The following is a 12,573-nucleotide window of genomic DNA, read 5'->3' on the forward strand; positions in this document are numbered from 1 at the left end:
CATCTTGATAGCATCTATAACATCCATCTGATTAGCTTCTTATGGTTGGTAAAGTGCAAATCCATTCTGACGCCCCATCATTTCTTTACAGTGTTAAGTCCAAAGGTGCTGGGCATCGCCATTGCTCGGTATGACTTCTGTGCCAGAGATATGCGAGAACTGTCCCTGCTGAAAGGAGATGTGGTGAAGATTTACACAAAGATGAGTGCGAACGGCTGGTGGAGAGGAGAAGTAAATGGCAGGGTGAGCGTCCCTCTCAGTGTGTTCATCATGTGCATGAAGGGGGCTGGGCAGCCACCGGCACCCTGGCTGGGGGGGAACCCCTACACTACCTTACAGCTGTCGCCCCCACAGAGGCCTGGCTCCACACGGGTGGTGCTCCTTACTGAAAACAGGGACTCCAGGAAAATGCACTGTGTGACTAGGATACTGACATAAATAAAGTTTACTTAGGCAAATTTGATGGCTTCCTACTGGGAAAAGGGTTTAGGAGCATGTCAGTTCTTTTGAGTCTGTAAGCCTCTTTTTAAGTCTAGAGCATCAACTTTGTGGAGCACAAAAGATCTGTGAGGGCCACTGGTCTAAATTAGAAAGAGCAGGCATAGGACCTCTGTCTTTATATCTTGTTCTATAGCAGGAAGAGAGAGCATTAAGTAGTAGAACCTCTTAATTTACATATTTGTGTCCTGGCAGATTAGAACACTGTTGAAGCGTATTTTATTCCACCGTTTCTACCACTCACTCTATTGGGCTTTTAGGAGCAGTTTAAACCAATCCTCTTCATCTGCAGTGGGCATTAAACCCCAGCTTAATTCTGGGTGTTATGAAAATGAAATGTTCTGTTTGTAGAGCCTTTTGAAGTGCTGGATAGAGAGTCACATTGCTGTGTTGGTTGCTTTTCCTTTTTAGGTGGGCTGGTTTCCATCCACGTATGTGGAAGAGGATGAATAAATTCCAGTCCAGCATTGCACTGCACCAGGAATTTCAGAGAAGGGATTAACAGCAGCCTGTACAGCATTATGAATTCACTGAAGTGTTTAAAAAGCTGCCTTTCTGGCTATTCAACATCTTCCCTCTCTTTCCCCTCCTAAGTCTTAATGCTGGGATTTCTAAAGATGCTGGTACTGACAGATTAATGGCTCGCCTAGAGCTGTGCAAGAAACAGCCTGCCCGTCTGTCATCGTCAGGGACCAGGGCAAAGCCAAAAGCTTTTCTTCCCCCAGAAAGCCCCGAAAGCATATTGGTTCATGTTTCTTTTTATTTTGTCCAGTCAGACACCATGAATGCCAGCCATTAGTAAGCGTTTAATGTGTATTTACTTTCTTCTCATGTGCCATTCTCCAGAATTTTTGATGGTACAAAGAAGCAGAAGTTTAATTTTGCTTTCTCCAGCATGAAGAAAAATGGGAGTTCTGCCACTGGGGCAGCTTATTGAAAAGGTCCAGCATTACTTGTCTTAAATTGCCCGGCAAGGTGACTCATTGCCTGGCAAACACTTTTACCTCCCCACTACCACCAATGTTCCTCATGTGAAAGTTTAAGAGGCAAATGCTCAGCTTTGCTTAGTAAGTGACATGTGGGAGGGGGGAGTTAATTATTCATTTGAAGTCCTGATTATATTTGCAAACTTTTTCATAAGAAGACATACCCCAAAAAGTGGATAAAAGAGTATCTTCATGTTAAATCTTCACAACCTTCATGATTTCATAGGGTTATTTTAGAAAATGTAGTACTTCACTTTATGAGATAATCTTGGCTGTGTATGTTTTTTTAGGTAGTTACAAGTAACCTGAGTTAAGGTGCCATTGTTTACATAAACAGACCAATGACTATGATTTATACTAAGTCATTTCAGAGAAGCAACATTATTAACGTATGCCTTTTCCTCCTTGATTCCCCTGCCCAAATGAAAACGACCTGGGACATACCTGCTGATTCCCACATTCTCCTGGAGTATTTACAGTAGCACAAACAGCCTCATTGAGGATTTGAGAAGGAAAGCACATTAAGGTCCTTTATGCATTTCAGGGACATGAAGGAGGGTCACTAGACTTTTCTGATCTTATCCACTGTGGGCTTCCAGCACTCACTGTGGCTCTTCCCGTCTGAGTCCATTTCCGGGTGTGTATTAACTGGTGGGAAGATAAGTCTGCGGTGCATTTATTTGACCAAGTCTTCACTGTTTATATGAGGAGTCTAAGTACATTTTTCCTGGGATGTACAGAGTGCCCAGTCAAGAGTATCAAGTTAAGACACTAACTTGGCCCTTTCCTGATGAAATATTTTCTCCATAGCAGAAATCATGTTCTGACAAGACTCAGTGTCTCTGCAGAAAACATTAGAAGCGTTAACTTCATAGAGCCAAATTAGGAACATTTAGTTCTGAAATCTTGGATCATCTTTAAAATGAGGTGGGTGTGATTGGCCTTCTCCCCAACCCACTGAGGGCCAGAACTTGATGTTCGGTGAATACTTCATCCTTTAGAGACCCTCGTGGGCTAGGACTTCTCAAATAGGATAGATTCAGGACCTTTACCTCAGAATTATGTAAACTGTGATTGTGTTTTAGAAAAGTTACTTGCTAAAACCAGTTAAGTTTTTGTATATGTGTAAATGATCATGAAATTGAGTTTTATAAGATGTTCTGTATAGTGAAGTTACACACTCAAGGTGTCTCTTGGAGTGGATTCTTTCCCGTAAAGTCTTACCTGCAACATTGTGTCTGGGTAATGTTTTGTCTGTTACTGTCTGCCAAATGTTACTGAGAGAGCAGCTTCATACAAACTGAAACACTCCTGTGTAAAGTACTGTAGCTTGTGCTGTTTCTTTTGTTGTTATTTTAGCCAACAGACTCCCTCTCTTGCTGCATTTCATGGACCTGGGGGTTTCCCAGCAGAGGATATTAGCGTCCCTTTTCATGACCTCACCACTTACATCTTTGTCTATGTTTAATACTTCATCTTGGAAACTTTAAATGCTGCGGATTTGTGTAGATTTCTAATACCAAAGACAGAAGTAAATGTTTTCCATATACTTTGTCTTGCCTGTATGCAGCCCTGTGTAATATGGTGAATTAGAGTGGTATTTCACTTTGTAATATTTTGTAAATATGTCAATATAATAAATAGTTATTACTTGCATTACATCAATTGAGAGCTGAAGTCTTTCCATCGAACAGTTCCATACATAATTCAACATGTGCAGATCTCATCATAAACACAAGAATAGAAGCCCTAACTGTGATCTGCAATAGTTGCAGATGATATATCATTGACATGCTTACCATGTGCCACACAGTTCTAAATGCTTTATGTGCTCTAATTTACAATAACCCCAGGAGGTATAACCCCATAGTATCTCCACTTTTCAGATGAAGGAACAGGCATTTTGAGAGGCTGTAGCTTGACCCACCTTACAGAGCTGGCAAGTGTCAGAGATGTAGTTCCAACTTGGGTGGTCTGACTCCAGAGACTGTACCACCACACTTAATAGGGGCAAAAGGGTTTCCTTGGTGACTCAGCAGCAAAGAATCTACCTGCCAACGCAGGAGACAGGTTCGATCCCTGAATCAGGAAGATTCCCTTGAGGTGGAAATGGGAACCCACTCCAATATTCTTGCCTGGGAGATCCCATTAGACAGAGAAGCCTGGTGGGCCACAGTCCACAGTTTCCCAGAGAGTCAGATGTGACTTAGAAACTAAATAAAAACAACAGGGGCAAAAGGGAGATTAGGGATGTAAAACTGCATAGTCGAGCAGCTGTGATACAAAAGAGTGGTTTAAATGATTGAAGAGGAACACAATTCAGAAACATCTCCTATTCCTGCCTCCTAAAAGAGAGCCTCAAATAGATACTGCCAGAGAGACAGGTGTCAGAGATTGACCTTTTTCTACTTTGATTCAACCTTTCCCTAGAAAATGATGAAGTGCTAAGCCAGAGAGACTTGGAGGCAAGTTTCCTTTGGCAGAACAGGCCTGAGGGTTGTCCCCAGTGGTGGAGGGAGGCTGGCTCAGAACAGCAGGGAAGCCCATTCCTTCTAAGGAGCGGGGAAGGTCAGTTCCAAGGTAACAGCGTCTGATGTCACCAGCACACTGTGCTCAGAAACACAAAATCTCCCCTATTTCATTATAGTATGGTGGGTTACCCCAGTCCTGACTCCCACTACTTGAAGGGCTGATTCCTTTGGATTTCTCTTCAACATGTTATCACTGATGGGACTTTAGACCTTGTATCTTATCATCACCACTCTTACCACTACCAATCATGATAAGAACTCCCTCTTTATTTATTAGTTAACATGGGAATAACCCTTATAACTCATTAAAATATTGTCTTCCATCAAGTAATTGAAGTAAAATATATCGATAATTAGTCTTTAGGTGCCTTGCTTTGTTCTATTTGACAATTGTACAGAAGAGTGAAGAAAGCATCTCTGGGTTCCCATCCCATCCCCACCACACAGGGGCTCAACCAGTCAATATAATAACAGCAGATACTTGATAGGATGATTGTGGGATTCATCTGAGACTGTACATATAAAGTGTAATTGTGTCTGGCTTACACTGAACCATTTTTATCACTGACATTATGGCGGTCACTGTCAGATGGATTTGCTGTCAAATTTGGGTAGTGCTATATTTCCTTCAGTGTAAGTCAGGCTCACTTATTGGATTAAGGGGCAAAACTACAGATTCTCAATCAGTCTTTCTAGGAATGATGTTAAATCATTTGGTATCATAGAAAGTAGAACTTTAGGCAGTGGCACCTGGGTTCAAACCCTAGCACCACCAATGGCTTTCTGGGCACCAATTTCATCTTCTGTAATAAAGGGATAATTTTAAGTATCTGAGAGAGCTGAAGGATAAACCATAACATATGAAGAAAAAGATTCCAGTAAAGAGCCTGGCACATGGTAGGTACTCAAGAAATGTTGATCCCTTTCCCCTGATGAATTGTTAAGATACTTAGGGACCAGATTATGAACTGGAAGCTTTAATTTTAAATACTAAAGCTCATGTTTTCTTACACATGATTACATTTTGAGCATTCAAATTACAGAAGGAATAAAAAGGTGTGTGTTCAGGAAGATTAATATTCAAAACCACAAACAACCTCAGAAGTTGCATTTAACAGCTCTACATTATTTGACTAGGAAAATAGGATTATCACCCACCTCACAATCATTTAGACTTAGTCTATTAGTCACTTCATTTTTCACTGAAACTAGTTTTCTGGGATTGGTTGAGCTCTGATCAGAAATGTTATGCTCCAGCATCTGGCAGACTTTGGAAGGTATCTTATTGTAAGTAATGAACAAGTCCCTAAAAAGAGGTCAGGAGAAATCCTTTCTCAAGTTAGGTGCCATCAGCTAGACAGGATTCAGGGAAATAGTGACAGAAAAACAACTCCTCTTGAAGCACTCTAGACTGGCTCTGTCAGGAAGTTCCAGAATTTCTAGGCACAGTACAATCACAGTGACCCAGACATTGAGAGACCTCAGAGCAGAAACAGAATGAACACAAATCACTCCTCGCCCTGTCTGCTAATGGACACTGGGGTCCATGGTGAGCCTGGGGGTGAGGAGTAAACCCAGGAATAGTGGACCCCCCTTCTGCTGGCACAGTCCTGGCCCCCTCTCCAGCTGAGTGACCCTGGAGAAAGCACACAGAGCCCCTGAATCTTTGTCTCTGAGAATGAAGGGGTTAACCAGTTGAAAACCATTATTTCTATCTAAGCTCCATGGTTTTATGAAGTTATTCTGAACCACAGAAGAAACAAGAAAACTTCCCCAACGTATAGAGGTTTTAGAATATGCTAGTACTAACTAGGACAGTCAAATCTCTGTTCAGCTGTACTCAGAATTCTTTGCACAATCACTTCGTGGCTGTAAGTAGACAGGGGCAGATCTGTGGGTCTGCTGTATGCACCATGGTACCCTGAGTACCCATCCGCTGGCACATGCTGGAAGCCGCGGAATGTTCGTGGAAGCGCTCCTGTGTGGGGACCTGGGGGCAGGCACTGGCCTAGGTTCTGTGGCTGAAAAGCTAAGTGTGCTCTGACTTTGACCCTAGCAGTTGAGCTCTGTGTGGATGGTTACCACTGAACCTCAGAAACCACAGCTCCTTGAGGTGGCACTGGAGACTGGCCAGCTCTTGGCTGCTGTCATGACACCAGCCACCTTCCTCTCCTGAATTAACTGCTTGGGCATGTGTGCTCTGGACATCACACCACCTGGGCTGCCCCAGCATGCTTTTCAGTTATTACTGCTCCATGCCCACAGGAAACAATGCACGTAATCTGCATTTAGTACATTTTGCTTCTATCAATGATAAAAAAAATAAGTATCCCTACATTTGGGATCTACAGCTCATGGAATCTTTTCAGATTTCATCTCACTGAATCTGGAGCAGCACAACCCTGAAAGGCAGGTAGGGCAACCTTCATCTATAAAACAACAATGCATGGGAACTTCCAATTTCTCAGAATTCCTAAGGCCTTTCTCCAGAGGAGCTTCTATCTACACTGGGCATTTGCTGACGTCCTAGGTCAAGAGGCAGCACAACTAGGTCAAAATCCTCATACTTGCTGTCAGCATAAACTGATGTGTTTGAAATGTGTCAATAAATCTAATAACGTCACAAAGTCTGATCAGCAAATGCGTTTGGATTTTCTAGTGATTTGAATGACCTTGCCTCCATGAGGGTAAATTTTTTGGTTTTTCCCAATGATAATTTAGGTTTTGTCTCCTCATTTGAATATTTTAAAAAATCTCATCTCATTTAATTGTGAGAATTCAAAGGTTGGTAACATTGCATCTTTGAATCATGAAAACTCTCGTTCTGGTTGAATAACTCTTCTACACAAGAGCTAGAACTAGTTTTTTAAAGCAATTTGACCTATTTTAATATTCTAATCAACCTTTTTGTCTAAGCAACAGCACAGATTAATGGTCAAGGCCTCAGCTTTAGAACTGGACTGTCGGGCTCCACCACATACTGGCTGTATGACCCTGGGCAAGCTGCTTACGCTGCTTATTCCTCAGCTTCTCTTTAGTTAAGATGGGGTGATGAAGCACCTTATTTCAGAGTGTTCATGAGGACTAAATGGGGCAACATGTATAAACAGAGCTTTCATATATTTGCATTTTGGCCATTTAATATACAAAAATAAACATTACAGGCTAAATTCAGATGTGAAAAAAAAACCTCTTGTATATATGTATATTTGCCTTTGGAAGAATCATCTTAAGATAACTTTTCAAATTAGCAGTGCTTTAAAACTGATGACCACAAATCAAACACAGCACATGGTATATTAGTTGTCTACTTCCATGTAGCAAATGAGTCCAACCCTTATCCATGGAGGACAACAAACATCTATTTTCCCACAGTTTCTGTGGGCCAGGAATCAGGGAATATCTTAGTAGGGGTTTCTGGCTCAGACTCTCCCATAAGCCCTCAAAACAGTCACCCAGGGCTGCAGTCATCTCACAGCTCCAGTGGGGGAGAATCAGCTTTCAAACTCAGTCATGTGGGCCTTTTCTACATGACTGACTTACAAGATGGCAGCTGGCTTTTCCCAAAATCGCACCATCCAAGAGGGAGTAAGGTGTAAGCTCGTCTCTTTATACTTAATCTCAGAAGTAACAGCCCATCACCTTGATCTATTCGACCCCTTAGAAAGTGAGCTACTAAACCACCTCACATTCAAGGGGAAGGAAGGGATTGTACACAGCCTGAATACCTGGACAAAGCCATCACTGAGGACCATCTTAGCAACTGGGTAAACCGAAAGATCTTTTAAGCCAAGTATGAAGTTCGCCTGAAAAGCATAGGTTACTTTTGGTGAAATTTAGTTGATTAAAATTTAGTTTTTTGTTTAAAAAAAAAAATTAAAAATAATAATTTCCTGTTGATTCCTTAAGTCAATTATTTGTCATGTTCCAGACTCTGCAGAGGATATAAGCAATAATAAGAGGAATGACTCCTCAGAGTTGCTCATTTTCTGTCCTTTCTCATTTAGGAAATGCCCTTCCTGGGAGTCTGTGCTAGGAAAGGATGAGAGGAGGAGGAGTGTTTTCAGACACATGGGAAGTGGAATCAATCTCACAGTAACAGAAAAGTGAAAGCAGCAACCCAGTATACTGTGGAAATAGAGCTGTTGAAATTTTAAAATTATAATATCTCCAAGTGTCGGGCAAATCATCCATTCATTCAGGAAATATACATTGAGCTCTTCAGATGTATTCCACCATTCAAAGGCTTTGAGGATACAACAACAAACCTACCAGTTCCTACACTTGAGAAGCTTACATGCTTGCAGATGATGACAAGCAATAAAGAGATACATGGAATTAGGTACTGAGAGGTGTTATTGAAGAAGAAAAAAGCAAAATAAGTGTTATTCTTCATAGGGTGGTCAAGGAAATTCATTTTTGACAAAAACCAAATTTAAGTGAGAGAGGAAAAAAAGGTGTGAATATCTATGTGCTTAGAGTTTAGAATGGAAAGGTCCAGTATTCTTGTGGAGATAATCCCTCAGAGAAGCCTGACAGGTTACAGTCCATGGAGTGGCAAAGAGTCAGACATGACTGAGTACGCATGCAAGGTGCAGTGGGGTTGCAGAGAGTCACAAGGAAAAGAGTAATAGGAGATCATGTCAGAGAGGTTCTTGGGGCAGATTGGGTTGGTCTTGAAGACCCAGTAATGAGGGAGGTGAGACCATTGGAGGGCTTTAAACAGGATCCTATGTATATTTCAGACGCTCACAGAGGATGCTATAGCCTGAGACAGAGCTAAACCTGGGAAATGAACACTCTGCTATTCCTCCACTGGGCTTCCCTGGTGGCTCAGTGAAAAATAATCTGCCTGCCAAAGAAGGAGACACAGGTTCGATCCCCGGGTTGGGAATATCCCCTGGAGAAGGAATAGGCAACCCACTCTTGCCTAGGAAATTCCATGAACAGAGGAGCCTGGTGGGCTACAGTCCCTGGGGTCGCAAAAGAGTTAGACATGACTTAGCAACTCAACAACAAATTCCTCCATTAGTAACTCCTATATTAGTTTGCTAGGGCTGCTTACACAATAGGAGTGTCTTGTCCTTACAGTTCTAGAGGCAGAAATCCAAGATCCAAGTCTGATCAGAGCCATGTTCCCTCAGAAGGCCCTAGAGAAGGATCTGTTCCAGGGCTCTCTCAGAGTTTAATAGTAGTTCTTTAGATTGGGACACTAATTTCCACATGCTACTCTCCCTGTACGTGTCCAAATTTCCCCTTTATAAAGATACTAGTCATAGTGAGTTAGGGTCCCACCCTTCTGCAGTATGACCTCAACTAAATTACCTATGCAAGGACCCTATTTCCAAATAAGGTCAGAGTTTGAGGTATTGGGAGTTTAGAACTACAATATATGATTTTTGGAAGGAGACAATCCTACCTCTAACAGCTTTCTTCCTTATATTCTCAGATTCCTAGAAAATAAACAGCCTCAGTAGAGACTGGCAGGGAGAGGATGCAGCATGGGAAGAAAAAGTGAGCCCTCCATGGACTGTAGCCTGCCAGGCTCCTCTGTCCATGGAATTTTCCAGGCAAGAACACTGGAGGGGGTTGCCATTCCCTTCTCCAGGGAATCATCCCAAGCTGGGGATCAAACCCAGGACACCTGGGTTGTAGGCAGATTCTTTACCATCGGACCCACCAGAGAAGCCCAAAGTGAACCAAAGGGAGGCCCAAACCACACCTCTCAAACCTGTTCAGAGTCTGCACTGCTCAGGTTCAAGGGGTACAAACCAAAGACAAACTTCAGTAGACATGAAAGTAGTTGCCAATAGAAACAATCCTGCTTCTACCCACATATTCTTTAGCTTCTCAGGCCATCAGTCCCAAGTGAATGACCCTTTTCTCTTCTCAGCCTGTGTGTCAGGATCACACATCACCTTGCCAAGGAGAGGAAAGCTCTTGAGGAGCTTTTGTGCAATGAGCTCATCAAGAACAAGCAGCCTATTTACATGAACGAGTGAAGTGCTTCTGAATCCTGTGCAGATTAGACCTGAATATATGAAGGAGGGAAGGAAAGCATGCTGCAGTTTTATCGAGAGGTGGGAAAGTGCCCCCAGCAGTTATTAAACTTAATGTTGAGATATTGTTGCCTGGGCACTTTGAAGGTGAAAATTTACATTAATGATACGTGTTGAAATGAATCTGCATTAGTGTGGAAAAGTTATTTTCTTTATTTTTCTTCAGGCTGGTCTACTGATACTACTCAATTTATTTTGCATTTTCCTTAAAACATTGGACAGAGTCCCGCTTTTTGAGATCCTGCCTCAAAGATGACATTAAGTAGCTAGCCAGGAGGATCATGAAGCAAACAGGGAATCAACCTTGGAATGATGCCTTTGCCTGCTGCCCCACTGTCTGAAGCCACTGAACAGAAAGAGTCCAGTGAAAACCTGATATACTCTCTTGGGACTTAGCACAGCCCAAAATACGATTAAAGTTGTGCAAAAAGCCAAACTTGCACTTGTGATCACATAGCAAGTTATTTTTAAAACAGCAGTTTCAAAGTCCTTAAGATGTTAAAAAGTATATGCATTTTTTTCTTACAGTTCTATAATACAATGAGTAGGGAAATGAAAGAGCACAGAAGAATAAGGCAAAGCAGGTTGAGTCTTGGCTTCTTTCACCAACAAGTCAAGAGACTCTGAGTGGAATCTCTATCTCTCTGGAGCTCAGTTTTCTCATCTGTAGGAGGAAGGCATCAAATTTAATGATTTCTGTGCCTACTTCCAGTTTTAGCATTCTCTCATTAGGTGCCAAGACATTTGACAAGTATTTTGCCAGGAGACCAAATCTGTAAATGGGTCAGAGAAGTGAAGCTTGAACAAAATTGGGGTATACAATTTTGAGTGGGAGAAGACTTAAATCAGTCTCTTTTTAATAGCTCAACTGCTTCTACCCAAGTCAACAAAGTCAACCTTATCCCACCGAGATTATTGTTAAGAGCCCGGCCCCCAACTGCAATGCCACCTCCTATTTTTGCCTTCATCCAATCCTGATCATATCACTTCATTTCTATTTTCAAATTTTAACAGCTCCCATTCATTCAACGCATGTATTGAGTACTGACCTATGTGCATGGGTACTGTAGGTATCTGGTGGTAAGATACCACAACTCTCAGTTCTGGTGGAGCCTAACTTTTTATTGAGAAGAACAAGAAGACAGATGAATATATATGAAAATTTCAGGAAGTGATAAATACAGCAAAGAAAATCAGAGCAGAGGAAGGAGATAGAGAAAGTGTTACTTTAGACATGGTAGCCACGGAAGGCCCCTCTGGAGAGTATCTGAACACAGACCTGAGGGAGCCATGTGAATATCAGGGCAATGCATGGCAGGCAGAGAGAAGAGCCAACGCAGAATCCTGGGGTGGGATGTGCTCTGTTTGGCAGGTGGGTCTGTTTATAGAGCAAAGTGAGCTAAGGGAAAGATGAGCAGATGATGGGAGAGAAAGCTAATCTTGAACCAGATCACCTAGGACCTTGTGGATAATGGAAAGAACTTTAGATTTTTTTTTTTTTTTAAATCCATTGGAGAGATTTGGGCAGGAAAGTGGCATTCTGAAGAGTCATTCTGGCTTATTGGTGGAAATTTTACTAAAGAGACAAAAGTAGATGCAGAGAGACCAGAGAGATCATAAAAGCATGATCATATAACCCAGATGAGAAATAATGGGGGCTCATGCTGGGATGATGTCACAGGATGTGTAAGAAGTACTGGGATCTTGGATATATTTTGAAGTCACTGCTAGCCTTATTTACAGTGTGAACGTGGAATGATAAGAAAAACAGAATCATTAGGACTGATGTCAACATTTTGGCTTAAATGGTGTTCAAGCAAGTGCATGGTGTCATTCATACATGGTGAAGGGTGAGCAGCTGATTTGGGAAGGGAGATGAGAAGTCAACTGCTCACCTGGAGATACATAAAATCTAAAATGCCTGATCACCATCTAAGCATAGATACCAGGTGAGAAGCTGGGTATGAGTCTGTGGTTTGAGAAGTTAGGCGAGGATAAAAATATTTGGAAATGAGCAGCATATTTGAAGTCATGGGACTTAATAAGATCATCTTAGCAAACGAATGTAGGGAAGCAAGTCAATGAATGAGCCCTGGGGCAGGTGGGGTGGAAAAGACACCAGCATTGGAGATAAGTCACAGGAGCCCATTCACTGATTTCTCCACAACTACTCATCTGCACCAACATCCTTCCCTCTTGGTATTACATGAACTATCCATGCTCCTGTCCAAAGCCCACCAATTCACTTACACATGGAATCTCATTCCTCTCCTGTCCTCAAAGTCATCACTTGAGTGATTATCTCTCTCCATTCAGAAAATTCAGGTTCATTTCTGTATCAGACCCTTCCCAACAAGATATAAACTTCTTAAAAAAATAAAGCTCCTTTGCACCCCATATCTCCCTTTAGCTACTGTCCATTTTATGTCTCCTCTAAAGCAACGTTCCTCAAAACAGTTTAAGTTGCTACCATTAATAATTCTTCCAGTGTCTCTTGAA

At 41.9% G+C, this 12,573-nt stretch overlaps 1 protein-coding gene across 3 annotated transcripts in view; it reads left to right on the plus strand.

Moving 5' to 3' along the window:
* VAV3 (vav guanine nucleotide exchange factor 3) overlaps nucleotides 1-12,573 on the plus strand; it is a 439,383-nt gene that overhangs the window by 417,000 nt on the left and 9,810 nt on the right. For 2 of the 3 annotated variants that reach the window (XM_070467720.1, XM_020869586.2), the window contains 2 exons: nucleotides 92-243; nucleotides 910-3,145. In XM_070467720.1, the coding sequence (XP_070323821.1) occupies nucleotides 92-243; nucleotides 910-951 (194 nt within the window). In that variant the 3' untranslated portion in view covers nucleotides 952-3,145. Of the gene's footprint in view, nucleotides 1-91; nucleotides 244-909; nucleotides 3,146-12,573 lie in introns of those variants that run through there. The other variant, XM_070467721.1, reaches the window with a different exon arrangement.

This window comes from Odocoileus virginianus, chromosome 5 (genome assembly GCF_023699985.2).
Source record: "Odocoileus virginianus isolate 20LAN1187 ecotype Illinois chromosome 5, Ovbor_1.2, whole genome shotgun sequence".
NCBI lineage: Eukaryota > Metazoa > Chordata > Mammalia > Artiodactyla > Cervidae > Odocoileus > Odocoileus virginianus.